This window comes from Morone saxatilis, unplaced genomic scaffold (assembly GCF_004916995.1).
Source record: "Morone saxatilis isolate NCDOM2014 unplaced genomic scaffold, NCSU_SB_2.0 Contig20, whole genome shotgun sequence".
Taxonomy (NCBI): Eukaryota; Metazoa; Chordata; class Actinopteri; family Moronidae; genus Morone; species Morone saxatilis.
In genome coordinates this window covers 19,243,979-19,264,118 of record NW_023339763.1, presented here as the reverse complement: position 1 = coordinate 19,264,118, position 20,140 = coordinate 19,243,979, and the positions used below count along the sequence as shown (strand labels likewise).

Below are 20,140 nucleotides of genomic sequence, written 5' to 3'. Positions count from 1 at the left end.
TATTAGTAAGATTGGCAGTGGGGTTCAAGCAGGACCACGGCATGTTTTAGTTGATATTCCTCTTTCAGTGGTGCAAATTACTAAACAAATGTACAAATAATCAAATGACGTCCTACTGATTCATATGGAGGGAACAACGGCTCTTAGGGGTCTGGGGGCCCTAAAAGAGGCAGTTGCCTGGTTGGTAATCCAGCCTTTGGTTTGGGTCTAGATGAGAGGGGCCTTGAAGATTGTACATCGGTGTGTTCACTCACAGTGGGACCAGATACAAACACACACACAAAACACTATACACACTGCATGCCTCTCAAAGTGCAGTACAAAGTTGTGTGTGTTTCCCTGTTCCCAGTGTGTGTTTCAGGAGTGTTTCCTGCGTGGGCTCATATATGGCATTTCTCCCAGTTCATTCAACTGTCACTGTGTGTGTGCGCGTGTGTGTGAAAGCGACACTCTGACTGTAGGAGTGTTTTCATTTAACACGACACCCAAGACTCAACACCACATTAAAGCATTGCTCTGCAGCAGGGAGCGTTCCTGTGTGAGTCCCTGGAAGAAAACACTGGATGTTTGATGACAACGAGGGGCTTTCTAGTGTTACTGTGTGTCTTGGCTCTTATTTGGCAAAATATTACAGACTGACACTGGTGCTGTAAAGGAGTAGTGATACCAAACATTATAAATGTCACAGCCTCAACAGAATGGTAGCTTGTGTTCATGTTTTTTTACGAAGACAGGGGTAAAATATTAAAGTATTCCAGGTAGTGCAATATCTACACATTGTGTGACATTTGACAGAACAAGCTGCAGGATAAAGTAACAAGAGGCCAAAACAGCTTCAGTAAATCAGCTCATATGCTGAGATTAATGCAGAAAGTTGGCTTTTTCAGACATTGGTTAAAAAATGTGCTGAAATGCAAAAGTCAGTCCCTTAGAGTAAAGGCTTTAAATTATTAAAGTATTACATTTTTAAATTATTCATTTTAATGTCATTACTTTGATAAAAATTCTTCACATCTCCCACTACATAATGACATTAAAGCTGGCACTTGACCTCACCATCTCATAATTTGAAAAAGTCCCAGTCTGAGTTTTCCTGTCTGACTAAAAGTTTTGTAAAGTTGGAGCAGAGCGAAGAAGATTCAGTTTGCGAGTAAACAGTTACGCTCACTAGCAAACAAATTCTAACCAATTCTAGCTCCTGGCGAGAAAAGGAAGCTGCTGGGTTTTATGAACTTGTCACCTCCTCTGGATGATGCCATGTAAGAATGTGAACCCTGAAATACATCTGTGTGTCAGACACCACAATGTGTAAAACTGATGAAATGACACATGGAGCTGAAATCAGCAGTGGGATTTTCTATTCAAAATGAGAAGAGAACACACACTGGTGTTAGTCAGCCTGTGTAACATTGTAAAGAGAGTTACAGTGTGTGTGTGTGTGGTGTGTCTTTATTGCAAATCACTGCTAAGATGCACAGTATGGACTCCAGAATGTCTTTTTCTATTTGTGAAAACACATCTCTCTGAGATTCTCTTATGTTCCTGAAGAACAAATTACAGAGGCAGCCTTCAGGCAGGAAATGATATAAGATTGTGTCTCAGAATAACCAGAGCAGGTCGAGAGCTCAGCACACTTATACTATAATACTTAGACTAGACTTAGACTTTATTTGGTGAAGGCACATACAAACCCCTCTGAAATCCTCATGATTATGCATCTTTCCACTTTTATTCTATACATTCAATTATTTATTTTTCTTTGACCAGCTGACATGTGATAATGCCAGCAAGACAGAATAAATATGAACAAGTGACTCTTACCAGTTCTGTAACCAACAACAGTTAGTAGCAAGCACCAAAGGGTTTGCTTTACTCTGGTGACTCCTCAGAGCCATCTGAAGGCAGCAGGTATATGTTCCATCTGCGGTCTCTAACTGGGGCGATGTTGCACACTGTCAATGCACAATTAGGCGTGTACATCATTTTGTGCAACCAGCATCAGACTGCTGCAACATAAGCACAGAAACCTCTGTGCTTGTGTACATCAAACTTGTAATTGATTACTCTACACAGCTTCTACTGCAAATCACCAGGCGTGTTGGAGACGGACGCATAAAAAACTGTTTCCAAGAAAAATTGTTGATCAATGAAAACCTCTCTCTGAGCTAATAACTCTCTCAGGACTGTCCGTTACAACCCATCACAACAAAGTTATTTTGATAACTCAATTTATTATATCTAAGAACTTTTGAAACCCCCTTCCCCAACAACATCCTTCATACATTAACCGACAAGTGTTTTTTCTGTGTGTAGTAACAGATCTCAGTATCATACTCAGTGTTTTAAATTGTTGTATTACAATTCTTACCCTTACGATCTTGGGAATAGGAATCCCCTCTGAACGTACATGTGTTTGTATGCTAACACTGAGTGGCTCTGTATGTGCGTCCGTGTGTATGTGTTCAAGAGAGAACAGTGCACGCTTCTGTGTCCTCCTAAGTGCTCCTGAATGTCACATCCTATCTGCAGCCTGTCCCCGAGGCACAAATGGACACTCCATCCACTTGTCAGGTGATTAATCTCCGCTCCCCTCTCTCCCTCATCTCCTCTCCATCTCGTATTCACTCTGTACACACAGCTTCGTCAGCCATTCAGAGGACCGTCACACACACAAACACAGACATGCACTTACCCGTACTACACTCACTCTCCCACTCTCCTCCCAGTGAAGATCAATGAGGAAGACGGATGTATTATTCAGCACATTAATTTAGAGGTGGGGGGTGTTTTTCTGTATTAGTGCTCTGGCAGGATTATTAGGATTGCTCCGAAAGATGATGAAGTTACAAGCAAAGAGAGGAAAAAGTACAGGGGAAGGGAAACAGTTTACAGAAAGTGGACTTGACAGATTCCTTGTGCAAGGTGGACGGAGCTGAAACACCTCTGGTGGCTCAGAGATGTTCTGGGAAGCTGTGTTATGGTGCTAATGGGCTTCAAGAGGCAGAACATGTCAAGGCTTGTGCTTTAGTGTGACCACTGGGCTCTCACGCTGCTGAATGCTGATTAGTGATGGGAGGGCTGAGGCAAGATCACGGAGGATGAGACAGAAGTTGCGTGCGGGTGGCATACCTGTACAATGTACACTAAAACACACACACACAGAGAGACAGTGTGAGTGCGAGCAATATGGCAAACACTGCTTATCGGTGGATCTGCAGTGCTCTCGCTTCACCTCTTGTCCTCCATAAAGAAGAGGCATTGGATTGTAAAGTGGTGGGGTTATTTCTGTCAAGGGCTGACTCTAAGCATTAACTGTCTCCTGTCGCTGGCACTTATGACGAGCAGAAATCCTCCATTTTTCACGGGCCAGCCTGCACTGAAACGTTTAGCCATTCAGTCTAGGCTTGCACAGGAAAAGTACGTTTAATGAGACATGCCATGCCATCTCCATCTTGTAACTCCCAATTGAGGAGACAATGAAATTTCATTGGCCCGTACAGTGTAATCCCCGACTTCCTTAATGTAATTGGAAAGTCCCCTTCAGACTGTCCCTTTATTACTCAAAGCAGCTGGATGGAGGTTTTTTTTGTATTGGTGCAGTTATTGGTCTCCAACAGGTTCAGGATGTGGACCATTTATTGTGGAAAACCTATAAAGTTTCTTTACGACGGAGCCAGGTAGTCTTACATGTGTTCAGAGGCTGTAGCCCTTGGTTTTATCAGCATTGTAACACTTGTATGGATATATTAACGGCTGCTCCAGGCCGGCTACTAGTACTGTGGGATTAAATGGTTCTCGTGGGTCAAGTCCACCAGGTATTGTCTGCATTAATTAAGTTGTGTCCTTGTGCTTCAGCATACTGTAAGTCACAATATCCTGAGATGATTACCTAACAAATCAAGTTTCCAGACTGCAGCGGAGTGGAAGACAAAGAGATTAAGACCAGTCTGCCTATCTCATTATGTCTTCTGCCAAATGAAAACTTTTATTTCTTCCCTCCACAATTTTCCACTCTTTCAACCCCCCACTTTCCTCTGCCGCTCCAGCTGTTGCAGTGGCTCGACCAGTTATTAACACATAATTACAATCAATTTAGGAAGCATCACTGAGAGGACCAGTGCTGTTAGAAGCTCATTTTCTACCAAATTAACTTGTGCTCAGAGCAACACAAGTACATTTGAGGAAAAAGGCCTCAGAAATGTGTCTGTATTGTATTGTTTCTGTAAGTAAAAATGGTAATGATGATGGGTTTGTTTTGTCAGAACACGCAGAGATGCAATGTTGGGAGTTGATTAATTGGGGCACCATTAATTGAAATGTTGGTTGGTTTCTGTAAAAATAGCTGTGTAGCGCTCTGATAGCCATAGTTAGTCTCTTGGGCTGTGTTTAAATGGCACACAGAAAATGTCATGTGTATAAATCTATTGCTGCTTCCAGATAATGAAGTGACTGAAAAATGGACAGAATATACAAAAAGCAGCCGGATTTACAGCTTACATATGGAAATATTTAGATTTACAACCATTTATAGCAATGTATTTTCCCCAACACATCTTTATGCTAATTACCATTATCGGACTTAATTCAGCTGACTACTCACACACATCTTTTATTGTTTAGTGAGAGTGTACCTTATATACCTGAACATGGCTGTCCTCCCCCTCTCAAGCTCCACTCCTCCTATGTACCTTTAATGTGTCATAGTGAATTGAGAACAGCAGGGTGGGAGGTAGGCTGCACACTAGGAACCCACAAGGTATGCCAAGATCAAGCAACAGGGAGAAAGGAGACATTCCTCTGCATACATGAATATCATTGCAGCGAGAGAGGAAGAAGAACAAAGAACACTGAAGTTAATGACTTCTCTCTATCTTTAAGTGTGCTGCTGCGTTTTCTCTGTCCAGGTTCAAAACAAGAAAAACAAGTAGCTGGGGCAGGAGTAGTAGAGAAAAAGGGCGCTATTAGAAACATGTTTTTTTCTTTACTTGTTATGTCCACTCTGATAATAAATCAAATTTGCAGTACTTTTTAACTCTGTTTCTTTTAGATCATTGTTTTAGTTTTTCAGCCTGCAACTTTACTGTTTTGGTTCACTATGACTATGAATTGCATTGTCTTGGCCACAGCAGACACCTGTTTTCAGTCTACAAGAGCGGTAGTGTCTATAATTTAAATTCCTGGATGTTACATTTTTATCTGCAATTTTTTATAGTGGTCCCAGTAATACAGTATTTGTCCTTAAGGTGTACTGAAGCAGGACACATAACATAGTTGAGCTCAGTTTGAGTTAAAAAGATTTCAGTTGCAAGAACAATACTTATTATAAAGATGAGCTCTATGTGTGATTAGAAAAGAGCAGAAGAGCAGAATAACATATGAACTGGTGCACTTCTAATATGGACAACCAGGCATGTTCATTTTCAGAGAGCAACAGCCAATGGGGTAACCCAAAACACTCTACTGACCAATGGTGTAACTTCTTCACTCACTCTGCTGGATGTGTAAAACTGTTAACCATATCAATTTAAGAGGTGATGATTTGAAAGCGTTATGTTTAAAGGAAAAATATGGTGTGGTCTTATGTTGCTAAATATCATTAATCAGGAATGTTACGGAGCTTTGTAAATTTATTTTACTCTGTGTACTTAACCTCCCAGAGACTATACCTGAACATGTTGCCTACAGGCAGAGGTGGGAACCAGGGACATGTATTATATTCAGTTATGTGTATATGTGTCAGTGGATTTGTGTGTCAGTGCCATCAGCATGCTAACATGCTTACAAGGGCAATGCAATCATCTTTAGCAGATAGATGTACCATCTAGTGTGTAAACATGCTAACATTTGCTAATGAGCACTAAAGTACAGCTGAGTATGATGGGATTGTCATTAGTTTTGCAGATATTNNAAGTATTAGTCTAATTAAGATTTTGACCTGGATCAGTAGGATTCATCCTCCGGGGATCATAAATGTCCAACATTTCAATTTCAGAATTTCTCTTTCTGCTGTCTCCTGGCTAATATTGAAGCTTTCATTAGTTATTATCCCAGCTGCCATCACAAAGGAGAAAATTATCACTAGACACTGCACTGCTAGAAGACTGATAAATTATCACTATGCTGAATAATGATGACATTTGAATCATAAATTAGATCAAATTGAAATTATAATCTTTCTCAAAATGATTTTCAGTAAAATCATTTTCCTGACTTTATTCTTTCTTAATTCTGCACATGCTCTTCCTTTGTATCATTGCTATGGTCAAGGTTCCATTGTGCGAGGCACTCCCAGCAGTTCCCAAGGAGCTGATCTGTAACCCAGATGAGATTGTGTGTGAATGCACAATTTATGCATGCAACGCGTTGGTGAAGAAGAACACACATGTTCAACAAACCTGGACAAATAAAGGTCAAAGGAATAATCATCATCATTGCCACCAACATCACAGCATTTAATATTTCCCTGCTCCCCTCTCTGCCTTTCTGCCAAACACCCAGAACAGGCTAATTAAATCTTCTGTCAGGCATGGAAATCACTCTGCTTTCATCCTTCCTCCATTCAAGTCAGTCACATCAGGGACATGCATAATGACACGTGTTTTAGGGGCTATAATTCCCTTGTGCATGTTAGACATTTCTTTCCGATCGCCCCCGCCTGCATGCTAATCACTAATTGTCCTTGTCCAGCTCCTTGTTTTAGAATGTGTCAAGGTGGATGGGTGGCAGCTTTATAGAAGCTGGAGAGTCAGTTTGAGAGGGTATGCAGATCAAACAGCACCACAAAGACTGTTGCAGTTTGTGGGGAACACACACACACACACTCCCTCAGGGCTAACATACTGTAGGGCTTTAAACTTATCTATCACACGTCCAGGAATGCACACTTTCACAGGAGTCTCTGCAGGAGCAGAGCGAGATAATGTTGATCTGAGTGAAAAGTCAGTCAAAGCACTGACACAACATTTAGCCTAACTTTTTCACAACTAGAGAATCAAATATGCTAGCTAGTTGTAAGAATTTAACAGTATGGACAAATTTAAGCTGCCGTAGCTCATTAGAAAAGTTGAGAATGAATCTGTTGAGTGTGTGTGTAACAGTATTTCCTGCCTCTGTTTTGCCCCTCTTGCTTCCAGCGTGTGTGTGTGATTAAGCAAAGATGTAATGAATAGGGACAGTGCCCTGTTGTTTGGCCATGGAGTCCTGTTTTCCAGCTGAGAGAACCATTAACCTGTTAGGAGGATTGACTGTGCAGATCACACAATCTGATGCGACCAAAACACAGACTTTTGGCTTTGGGGAAGTGTTTTCAAATGTAGCAATGAATCACAACTCTCTGACAGAGTAAACATGTACACATTGGTTTGTGGCTACATGGAAGCTTTCCACAGAAGAAAAATATGCTCTCTGTTATGAACATGTGCAACTGTATGAGTGTCAATCAGGGTGGTGTTACTTTCAGTAAATAACTGGGGCTGGAATGACAATGTTCTTTGTTTGTGTTCCTCAGACCAGTGCGGTGCTCTGTTCAGGAGGCTGTGCTCTGCTGGCTGTCAGCTCCCTGTTAGCCATCATCACCATCTTCCTGCCCAGTGGAGGATGTGAGAGGAGGATCTGCACCCTGGCTGGATACATGCAGATGGCTTCAGGTCGGTACGGATGTGAATACACACATAGAGATAGAAGCACACTCATGCTAGATACAACACATCCTTCTCACAAATAACCTACGATGTTCCCGCATCTGTGTAAAATCCATCATTCAAATAGACATCCTTCACTATCCCATCTTTCACCATTAGAGCCACTCTGCAACAAGCATTGATAGCACTGCCTATTACCAGATCTGTAAAAAAGGAGCTGACTTTGTTGCCCATCAGTCACAAAAACAAAAAAAAAAAACCCAAAAGAAACAACTCGAGGACAGCTGCTGCTAGGCAACCAGAGTCTGCATGGCACATTCTGGTAGGGGTGAACCGGCAAAGGGAAGGCGAGGATAGATTTAGAGCCCGCTGTAAAAAGACAATTATGCCTCCTTAACACAGGTCATTGGTTCAGGGCTACATGTGACTTATCAGGCCGCCGCTTTCACTCAAACAGAGAACTAGTCTCGTAAACAAAGCGCGGTGGTGTCAGCGCTCGGGCTTTAAAAACCCATAACACAGCACGGCTCATGTCACCGCTCAGTACCGGCCTTCACACTCTTGCCTTGTGCATCGGACCATTTTAATGGCAGTTGGTACAAATGTTTTTCTGCTGTTGTATGAGAAGATATGCTTCCTGTGTGTTTTAGTTAGCAACATTTTTTCTTATATGTGTTGCACCTTCACATTTACCACGGTAATAGCTCCTACTGCCTATTTGCACTATTTAAGATAAAATAATGTGTCATAATGTAGCATACACTCTGTTTTTGTTGTTCCAAGTATGAATCAATCAATCAGTCAATATTTGGGTGGACTTTGTGCAAAGTGCAAAGTGGTAATGCTAACATAGCAAAGTAAGATGTGGAACATGGTAAACATAAAGCTGCTAAACATGAGCCTTTTAGCATTGTCATTGCCTCACAGTGTAACCGTAGACTCTTGTTTCTCTGCATTCCTGCCTTTTCTGAAGCTCTTCTAGCACCTCTGATGCCATTTTGATTTACCGAAGTCACTTCAGCTACTGCCTCTGTTCTTCAGGTCGACTGATTCGCAAACCCTTAATCGTTATTTTTCTCCTCTCTCATTTATTTGGCGTCAGCAGCAATTACATAGCCTTTATCCTTGAGAATATTGAGTGGCTAATTTAAGTCCCTGCATGTGGCATTTAACTAAGCGTAATTAGTGGCTGGATTCATGGACTTTCACAGGGCATGGTTAATGGTGTGTTTAAAGTGGCGCTTATTGCTTATAGCCAGACTCTCATACTTCTCTGTCTGACTCCAGAATCAGATCAATGTCGCTTTGGGGGAGAAGAAGTCTGTGGCAAAGCAAGAGCACTGATCCTCTTTGAATGTGTGTGCGCGCATCTGTGTGTAATGCCGCACTGTGCAATGGAGCTGTGCCTTACGTGGCGACAGACTTTGCTAAATGACAATGAGAAGCGAGGAACCGGGTCTTTGTTCCGTTTCCAGGTCGACTCTTGTCTAGATAGACGGAGGTTTCACAGAGAGCCCACAAAGCCCCGAGGAGGGCAGATCAGAAGAGTGTTTGTTTTCCCAGCGTTGCAAGTATGTCTGTTTGGGAGTGTGTGTGTGTATGTTTGTGTGCTACCAAAGAGAGCTGATAAACTGAAACAAGTAGATTAAGAACAATAGTTTTCTTTGTGGTGTGCACATTATCAGTGTTGCTTTTGAGGGTGTGTGTTTTCTTGCACACTGGGAGAAATGAACTGCTGACGAAACGCTGCTTGTCAACTTTCCCTTTGCAGATAGTGATGCTTTTTTTGATCCCCATGTTTTCTACAATATCTCTGACAGGCAAAGGAGATGTTTTGTGTTTGTGTTTGTGTGTGTGAGAGTGTGTGTGTGTGAGGGTGTGTTACTCCATTGATGGCAGCTGAAAATCATTATGAGGATAAAAGTAAAAAGAGAAATCCTACAAAGCGAGCACATTTTGCTGATCATTACTCAGTTTATGGTTTGGGGGTTACATTTATGATAAAGGTAAGGGTTTAAGTCAGTTTGAAGCAGTGTTTGAGAGGTCCTTGCTTCATTTGCAGCATTTCCTGTTATAACAGATTAACTTAGATTTAAGCAAGACATAATGCAATAATTAATGAATGACTTAGGAAGGGCAGGTTTATTTGATGGGCAGAGTACTTGGACCAGAATGTCACAGTTTTATTAGGTAGAATGTTTATTTGCATTCAGTGCTTTTGTGAAACATAAAGTTTTATTTTATTAGACATAATGTTTAATTACAGTTCAGCATGTCGTGGATGTGTGGTTTAGGTCAAAGTTAGTTGGCTGGCACATGCTACATTACATCCTGTAGGATTCACTGTTTACTGTTTAAAGATATCAGACATGTCTTATGACATATACAAATACTTTGCTTTGAATAATATTTTTTCACAAAAAGTCACAATTTAACAAAAAAAAAGTTCTGGTAACTCCAAATTACATTTACATTACAAAAATCAAGAATATCATATTGTTTATTTCAAGAGTTTGAAGATGTCCCCTAAGTGTGAATTATGAAATGCGCAGCAAACTGTGTACGTTGTGTATTAGACCATGATTGGCCTCCAAAGTAGTTGTGAGGTCACACAATCACATAGTGATAAGAGAGGGGAACTTTAGAATTGTGTGTGTGTGTGTGTGTGTGCAAAATGTTGCAGAACATTTCCAAAATGTTGCAAGTTTACCTCATACAAACTCTGACTCTGATTGGCATGTTAGCATGCTGATGTTAGCATTTAGCTTAAAGCACCACTGTGCCCAAGTACAGTCTTCATTCACTCATTCAATGACTATTTAATATTCACAGAAAAATCATTGGGGGTGACACTCATTTACAATGATGCCGAGATTACATCATGGAAAATACAAGTATACACATATACAAAAGTCTAATTAAGGGCACAGGTGACAGCACCTTTTCCTAATATAGCGGCTTTCTATAACTGCACTTTTCAAGTACTTGATCTACAGTTCCTTTCTACCAAAAGTGGACATTGTTCAGACTGACAAACATAAACAAAAGCAGTCTGCACTCCTTACCAAGCTGCATGATAGCATCAGTCATCATTCTCTGCTCTAAACTGTGGTCATATACAGCCCACATCCAAAACACTTGCTGTTTCCATTTACAGCAACATCTGCTGTATCACTGCTACTATCACACAGGTAGAAGGTAGGAGGCACAACCAAGACTGTGTGTATGTTCTCACAGAAGTAGAAGCACCTTATGACCTTACATGTCAACTAGTCTGTCATGTCTTGCTCTATAAACACACACTTGCACACACACAGCTGAGGGCTGGGTTATACCAGGAAAAACCTTTTTTCGAGGTAAAGCTGCCCAGCTCTTTCTCAGCCCCGTGGTCCCGTGGGTGAAGTCCAGAATTAGATGTGAACTTGCTAACCTACCGCTGGTGAAGCTCAGCGCTCCATCCAGTGGTTCAGCTGCTGCGCCACCAAGCACCGCCACCATCAATGTTTTACGCTCTGAGAGAGAGGGAGCAGTACATTTCTGTGTGCTAAAGCGGGGAGCTTTTTCTCTTCTCATGCATATTTCATCGACATGTTCTTCTTAGTGGTCAGGATCCATTGGATTGGACGGCTCTTTGGTCAGGCTGTGTGTGTGGAGAGAATGAACAGACAGGGAGACATGCACAATCTAATTCTTTGCTGGCTAAACAAATACAAGCATTGATGCACTGTAATTCAATGCACATTAAAGACACACAAACTTAACATTTTATATCAATTTTTGCATCCAGGGAGCTCAATTTTGAGTAGCAGTGACTTTAAACTTCATTCTTGCCTCCCGGTTATTTCAGTTCATTTTACTCAGATCCACCCGCTGGCAGAAGCGGCTGAACACTGCGTTGGGGTTTCGTTGTGGTACAACGCTCAGGCAGATTCTCGCGGTGCAGTTTATCTGTTCAGGGCTGAAGACATGTCACACTTGGCTGAGTGTACAAGCACTCGCTGCACATACAAGCTTAATCTCAGCTGTTTTCCTGCAGGGTTATAGCCATATTAACATATGGAGATAATTTACATTACGTGCGTACATAAAAATGTGTGGATTTTATTTGCTGCATTGATTGCCTGTTGTTTTCTCTTTTTATTGATTTGACTGCGAGTAGTATTCCAGTTAAAAAAAAAGTTAGTAAAAATGGTTCTGTGGGAGCTGCTTGTGTTGAGGACTTGAAAGGGATATGCCTGGAGCTGTGTTTTTCTGCTCTTGAAAGAAATATGAACCACAATGTTTTTGTCTCACCTGTACAGCCGGAGATGTTTGTGTTGCTTGTGGTTTTTCATTGTTACATGGAGAGAAAAAAAGAAGAGAAATGGCGATAAACAAGGTAAATCTGGCTTTACTTTGAGCGTTGAATTTGGCAGCACTGTTTTACTATTACTTTAAAACCCAAATTGTCCACATGAGGGATCCTGTAATTTAAGAAATACTTTATGTGCTGCAGCATGAAAATGTTTGTTTTTCCCAAAACGTCAAGATCCTTCTGAAATCCTTTTACTCCAAACACACACTGAGTAAAGAAATCAACAGTTTCCCAAGCAGAAAGCTGAAAGCTAACAAAGTTAAGTTAACAGAAGAATTATCTTTTTTAAATTATGTTTCACTTTAGATAGAGGTTGAGACCTTAAGTAGTACAGTGCCTAACTTTACTTTGTACATGTAGATTTGATGTATAAAGCCTGGCATGTTATTTTACCATTATGTAGACATCAACATATATTCTTTGCTAATTTGGGAAAGCTACCACTTGTTTTAGTATTTGTAATTATTTACAGCATTAGTTCTCAACGTTTTTGAACCTTTAAAATAAAGCAAACGCAGGCATTTCTATGAGCTGAGCACTTCAAGAAAAGAGCATCTGTTTTGTATGTGTGTGTTAGAACACTAACAGCATCTGTTAGCATGCTAATATTTACTAATTAGGAATAAACTAAGACCGTGAACATGGTAAACAGTAGGTAAACAGCTCAAATACAGTCTTAATTAATTAATTAATTCAACTTTTATTTGAGATTCTCTGTGAAATCACTCATTTACAATTATGCCGAGATTACAAAGTGGAAAATACAAATAAATATACAAAAGCCTCACAGAGCTGCTAGGATGGCTGTAGACTTCAGTGTAGTTAGAAATTTAGATGTCAAGAGGTGAAACTATTAAGTAGGTTTGGTATTTCTCAAGAGTATTCACAAAATAACGTAACTTTGCAGAAATATGTTTTTCCCTCTTTTTTAAAACCAGATTATTAATTACCCAGCGGCCCCTCTGAATTATTTCTGACTCTTGGGGTATCCTGAACCCCATGTAGCCACTGACCTAAATTGCTCATGGGTATTTTGGAAACCAGTCTCTTGTTGTACAGTAACGTCAGTAATGACTAGATTTTTCTTCTGATATCTGCACATATCACAGCACTTTGTTTCAGCCACAGGACTGACTTTAAATCAAAACCGTGACACTCTGGCTGCTCTAGGCACTGAATGAACGAGTTTTGCAGTCACAGCCAAATGAATGAAAACGACTCTGTGAAGGAATGTTATCATTTGCTCTGTGCACCAACTTTTGGCTGAAAAAGGTTTCTAATTTGCAGCTAAACTCCATCCAACCCCAGCTGTACCGTGAATATATCCCTTTGAAGATTCCCCCTGTGCAACCCTCTGAAACTGTGCCTTCTTATCTGCCTCACCATCAGAGAGTCCTTCAGTGTTTTTACCCTGACCCTGGCTGCTTGGGAAAGCAAGGCAGTGTGTATTCCTGTGTGTGTACCCTCACGCACATACACACTCTCGCATTCAGTTTCATTGTGCTGATGCTGAGGAAGCACGGGCCTGCTGTGTCAGCGTTCCCCTGGGCAAAGCTGCTATGCAGATGTCCTCCGAAGCATGGTGATGAAAATAGGAAGTTGCTTTGATCAAAGCACCTGCTGTGTTATTTCAGCGCTACTGTCGCCGCCGGAGCCCATATGGTACCTGTGCCAGCTGTCAATCACCTCTCCGATACAGGTGAATACATTTTCCATATCAGGCTGGATTAGAGCGGCAGACTCTATTAGCAGAATGTGTCCCTCCAACAATTAAATTACACTTAGGGAGCTTTTCTTTCATCACTGTGTGAGGCAGGATGATTGGACAATCATTCATGTCACCATTAGTATTCTGAATGGTTTTCCTAGAAAAAGTCTCTGAGCGAGATAACTTTTCTTAGAGAGCAAACATCACTGAAGCATTGTTTGATTACCTCTGCCATCTTTGAACTCCTTCCAGCTGCCTCCAGGCACAAAATGTAGACATTCCTGTCCAGTTTTCCATATTTCTGGGTGATGGGAGCAACTTCAGGTCGTGCGCCTTGCTCAAAGATTCCTCGCCAGCCGTTGTTTTGGAGTCTTTCATTTCTGCTCCGCCCTCCAGGCTGCTTCCATCTCATTTAATATGCTGTGTGTCTGAGACCGTGGAGTAAATCCATGCTCCTTTTTCTGACCTGTCACTCTTCCACCTTCCATCCAGTTTTTGCTTTCATCCTTTTAACTCCTCTCCCCTTGCAGAGTATTTCCTATAAGCACATCTTTATCACAATCAGTACCCCGAACCTCTTTTTGCTTGTTTTCTGTCGATCACTGATATTTCATTCTGTTTCATCATGAGTTGGCTGGCTCGAAGGCTCTCGCACACCTCAAAAGTAAATTTTCGCAGGGAGAACTTGTTCACCACTCAATCTCACCGATCTACCAAAGAAATCAAGGGCAGAAAAGTCGATTTAGCTTCTACGCACAAGTGCCTGTTCAGTTTTGTGTGTCTTTATTTGTGTGTGTCACCAGACACTGTGACCCAGTTTAGATGCAGTGTGATGCTGACATTGTAACCTCTTCACCTGTGACTCACAGGATGCTGACAGTACACATTAATCATAAGTGTGCGTCCTGTCAGTCAGTCAGAGTGTGTGTGTGTGTGTATGTGTGTCACTTTTTGTATAATCAGAGCTGCATTTTGCTCTTGTTGTTGACAGTAATATGATTGGTCACATCTCACCATCGCTGCTTATAGCACCCCCCACCCCCACCCCTCCAGATATACACTCACACACCTATACACACTCTCTGAATATAAACCTCATTAATTTAACAGGGCAGGGGCAGATTTACACAGAAATCATTAATATTTACTGGAGAAACACTACACAGCCACTTCGTCTGCAAAGTTGACAAAGCGTTTACAAACATGCGACATGTTTGATTCATTCATTAATACGTTTCGCTGCTTTATTACAACATTTCTCAACATTGCAAATGTTCCCAAATGGATAAACCAGGCCTAATGTCGACTTATGAATCAAAGCTTGTGTGGGTTTGTGTATTTGTGTATGCTCAGCTCACTCATTGGTCAAATCTGATGGCCACGCTCGCTCACTGATACATTACCCACTGATACATTACCCACAGAAACCACAGTAATTGGCCCACCAGTCAATTAGAGCCGAGCCGTAATTAAGACTGAACTTTCATCCTGTCCAATTCATCTATTTTTTTCTTAGTTCTCCTATAGACTTTGTTGAGGCAGCTGTCTGAGATCAACAGTTTTTTTAATCTATCTTTAATGTTGCCTTTTGAAAGCGCGCCTGTGCTTTGATATTTTCCTCCTCATCAGATGTGAAGAGGCAAGATTACCAGTATGTTTAAGAGATTTTTCCCTCTGATATTAATGTTCTTCACAAAATTAATTAACCTTCTTTATCTTCTATATATGTGCTGGAAACCCTTTGATAATCTCTAGTTCTGCACACAGAACTTTCACATACTGAAATTGTCTTAGCATGTGGTTACGCTTTCCTGAGTTGTGTCACGGTAGCAAGCGAAAAATGACATGTTGACAGAGCAGAGGAGGAAGATGAACGGAGGCAGATTAAATGAAAAGGAGGGGGAATTGCAGCACTTTATTTTTTTTTCTTTCTCATATTTGTTCTGGTGGACCAACTCAGTCCTTTCACTTCTTTCAGATGGAGAAGAACCGTTGTGGGGTCTAAAACATGTTTCTTATTCCTTTCCTGTAGCCCTTCTCTTCCTGCTCTTCTGTCATCCTGCCACAAACGCCTCGGCAAACACACACGCACACACACACATATGCACACATTCACGCACAAACACACTCAAAGAACTAGTGGCTATGCATATTACATGAGTCCTCCACCTCTGAAGGCCTCTTTGCTTTTTCATTTTGCAACACAGAGCAGAGATGATGAGGTGGAAGCCAGATCCTGCACTTAAGGGCTGTTTCCTTACTTTACTGCAGAAACCAGCAGCTGCTGTTTATAGGAAACCTGAAATATCAATAAGAATTTAGTAATATCTTTGTGTGATGATTATAAACAGTTGAGGCGCAGAAAATTAAAAAAAACCCACTGCTTATTGATGTGCGAGTGTTTTTCTGTAATAACAGCGCGCTTCGCTTTCTTTTAATCTCCCCCTTTCTTGATGTTTCTCTGCATGTCTTCTCCTCGGCTTTACACAAGATGTTACACATGTTGATGGGAACGCTCCTTTTTTGTGTCTTGGATGATAATAGCTGACGTTTACTTGTATCCGACAAACTGAAGGGGGGGGGGGGGTTCCTCACTGTCTCTGCAGTGAGGAACCAGAAGCACTCAGGTGTGTGCTCTGGATGTTTGACTAGTTTTTACTCAATCCAAGCAGACCTAGATGGCTGCTGGTTACAGTCACGCTTGCAGTCTGGCTCAGTTATGGTCACAGTAATACAACTCGTATGTGTGTGTGTGTGTGTCTCGCAGGAATTCCCACTAGTGCCTGTTTGATGTGAACAACAGCCAGGATGACTCATTGTTGTGTCTGTGGCTGTTGGATTGCAGCTGCTTTATTCCTCCACGCTGGGTCCTCAGCCGTAAACACACACTTGGATGAGTGTTTGTGGGTGTGTATGTGTATGTGTGTGTGTGTGCGCATGTTTATTCGTGCTTTCCTTTCAGTTTCATTTCTCTTATGTCGTTTTATCCTCTTCCGTCTCATGCAGTGATTGATCCTCTGCTCAGAGGCTTCTCTTGAGTGCACTGTGATGAGTGAGAGCTTGTGCAGCGTTGTCGTGTTTTTGTTTGTGCCATCTGTGTTGTTGGGAATTAGTTTTTGTAGGCAATCTGAAGGGTTGAGACTGCCGGTACCTGTCACACACACACCATGATTGATTAGCCAATGCCGCTCAATTGCTATTGCTTTGCTTGTCTTTATGACTTTCTCATTTGCATGAGGTAAACGAATGCGTTTGCACTGCTAAGTGAATTAAAAATGCTGCATCTGAGGATTATATGGAGGTGTGCACATGCATGTATGCTGACCTAGCTATTGTGAATTCTTGTACAGATACTGTATGAAATGAAGAACAAAGAGATTTCAGCTCACAGTCCAGCCTATTACAACATTAACATTCACCACTATACAGAAGCATTGTAAAGAAATCCCAAGTTTAAAAAGGTTGTAGCAGAATTTGCCCATCGATCGCATTAGCAGTTAAGCAATGAGAAAACAAGTCAAAAAGGTCCTCTGTGTTAAAGGAATACTTGACAGTTGGGAAACATACTTATTCGCTTTCTTGCTGGGAGTTAGAATGAAAGATCGATACTACTCTTTAGAGGCTATCAATCTTCACATCTCACTCTCAGCAAGAAAGCAAATACACATATTTTCCTTAACAAGGAACTATTTCTTTAAATTACTCTATTAAGTGAAAGGAAACCAAAAGTTCTAGAGCTAAAGGGCAAGCAATGACAACTTAAATGCAGCAATTTCTTAGTTCTGTGTCCAATGCTGATAAAATGTACACAAAATAAGCCAGAAAAATAATATACTGTTTTGAACTAGCAGGGACTATTTTAGCTTTATGTACAGTTGCTGGTCTGCGCAGATGAAAAGGGAAGAACAGTAGAGATCCAGGACATGTTTGCGCTTTCAAGTGTCTGCAGCAAAGGCAGAGAGAGCAGCAGAATATTTTCTCACAAGGACATCAGTAGCAGGAGGACAGCTGGGGACTGACTGTACATTCAGAGTCAGCTGGATAAGAGCAGATATCAGGTAGATTCAGTGAGGATGTTGAAGAGCAAGTGGGCAGAGTGACCTGCTGCTGATCTGAAACAGACCAAAGTTTGTTGTCCTTTCATTCAGGAAGTTATAAGCAAATCCAGTGCTGCATTTTTGAATTGAAGCAAAGTGTATGGAAAATCTGTACAATGTGTGTTGTTTACTACATATACTATGGCATGCATAACATATCATATGTTATGCTATACTAAACCATAATATACTAAACTATGCTATGCTATACTATAAAACTAGGCTATTCTTCAGTGCCAGCCACTCCGAATTGCTGCTCTGTCTCGTTGTCAGTCAGCTGGGATCCAGTTTCCAACCATCTTCAGCCACTGGGAGTCCTCCTCCTGTCTCCTGACAAGGCGTCACTATATCCCACTGTAAACATGCCCATTCATTTGTTGGCAGGGTGCTGCAATGAGATGGGGTTTCCTTTTCAAAAACACATTCACACATAAACCAATGTGTGTCCACAGTTCACTGCAGAGTCACATAGGCCGTGGTTTGGACTTAATATACTAGGTAGTGCTATGCTAATACTACACTAAACTACACTACACAAATACTCTACTTTACTCTACTCTACTATACTATTATCAAAATTCTGAAAGAGGTAGAGTAAATTATCTAGATGAGAGGACTGATGGGAAATCTTTTGTCTCAAACACAAAGTAAGTCTGTCACTTGAGGATAGCAATGAATCACTTTGGTCTCGTTAAAATGCTTTTACACTTAATGGATGTTTGTTTGTTTATTGCTGAGGTTTATTTTAATTTGATGCTTGTGTCAGTACTTGCAATGAAGCTGCACCCAGTCCAGTTGTGATCCATCTGCTGCACTGAGTCACACTGAGTATTTTATTTATGCACCACTTCTTTTTATCTATGCATCTGTACCTGTACCTATCTGCACCAGTTTGATCAGGAGGCAGTACAAATCCACATATCACAGAATGTACGGGTTTACAAAAATGTCATTTTACTGTCATACAGTGAAGAATAGCGTTAGTTCAGACAGGGCACTAGGGCTGCACAAGTAATTGAAATATTATGGAGATTGCAATATGGCCAAGTGCAGTATGCAAATCGCAATATGCAAATCACAAGAGCTGTAATGTTTTGATAAAGGTAAAATGTGTGACAAAACTGCATTAAGATGCAGAGATGCTCTGGTCTACAAATCTTGTTCTCCAGTTTTAAGAAAACATGTTTGTTTGGTATAGACCCCAAAACTTCACATCATCATGATTTTAATAGTTTTTTTAAGTGAAGATTTAATTTGTGATGCAACAGTGATCAGTCCCAGATAATTATGAATCACAATATCTGTTGAAATAATTGCAATATGATGTTTTTACCATCATGCAACCCTACAAGGCACTAACGTTGCACTTGTATTAGCCAATCAGCATCAGCTGTTTCATTCATGTACCACAATCATTGGCTCACTCACAGCTGTGTGGCAGTCAGCTGACTTGTAACGTCCAATAATATTGATGCAGGTGTATAGAACAACTGTTATACAATGTTCTCCTGTGCTTAGCTTTGACATTATGAATCCAAACTCTTTAACTGGTAAACAATTGTCTTCACGTTTTCACATGAACACCAACTCTTAGGTAAGAAAACGTATTCTGTTGTTTGCTCAGTCAGAACTACGATGCACCGCTCCTTCTTTGATGCGGTGCTGATGGTGTGACAAACATGCTTTCAGTGATTTCACATGTTTGGGATGTCTGTCTGTCCACTCTTATTATTAAGATTATACAAGATAACTGACCTGGGGAATGTGTGTATGTGTATTTTGGTGGTGCTCCTTTAGGCCTTGAGTCAGTTCCTAACATACCACTCCATCTTTGTCATAAAGATGGTACCCACAGGTAATTGCTTTCCCCCTTGATACACACACCTACACATGCACACCACATAACTAAAGATAGAGAGAAAACTCCACATTCCTCTCGACCCCGATGGGCCCCTTGTGCTGTTGGCACGGTGACTCCTTAAATCAAACACACACTCTTTCACTGCCCTCTATCTCATACAAAAAGGCAGCTAGACATATGGATGAACTCAAACGCATATACATGTGATGCAATGTCTGCTCTCTGTCTGGATTATACGTCACACACACACACAAACCCACATGCATGCACACACCTTTGTTGTCGGCCCTGAAGATGTGTATCTCTGGCTTTGCGGAGGAAGAGGATATGATATGTGCATGGCTCTCTGAGGTTATTTGCAAGCAGCTATCATATCTCACCATGAAGTAGAGTTCGGATCACTATTCTGGGAGAGACCCCAGACACACACAGGCACACACACACACACACACACACACAAAACACACACACACGCACACA

At 41.1% G+C, this 20,140-nt stretch overlaps 1 protein-coding gene across 1 annotated transcript in view; it reads left to right on the top strand.

Moving 5' to 3' along the window:
- LOC118331194 (transmembrane protein 211) overlaps window positions 1–20,140 on the top strand; it is a 96,537-nt gene that overhangs the window by 16,261 nt on the left and 60,136 nt on the right. Inside the window, exon 2 of the mRNA XM_035665986.1 lies at window positions 7,508–7,646. Coding sequence (XP_035521879.1) covers window positions 7,508–7,646 — 139 coding nt within the window. The remainder of the gene's footprint in view (window positions 1–7,507; window positions 7,647–20,140) is intronic.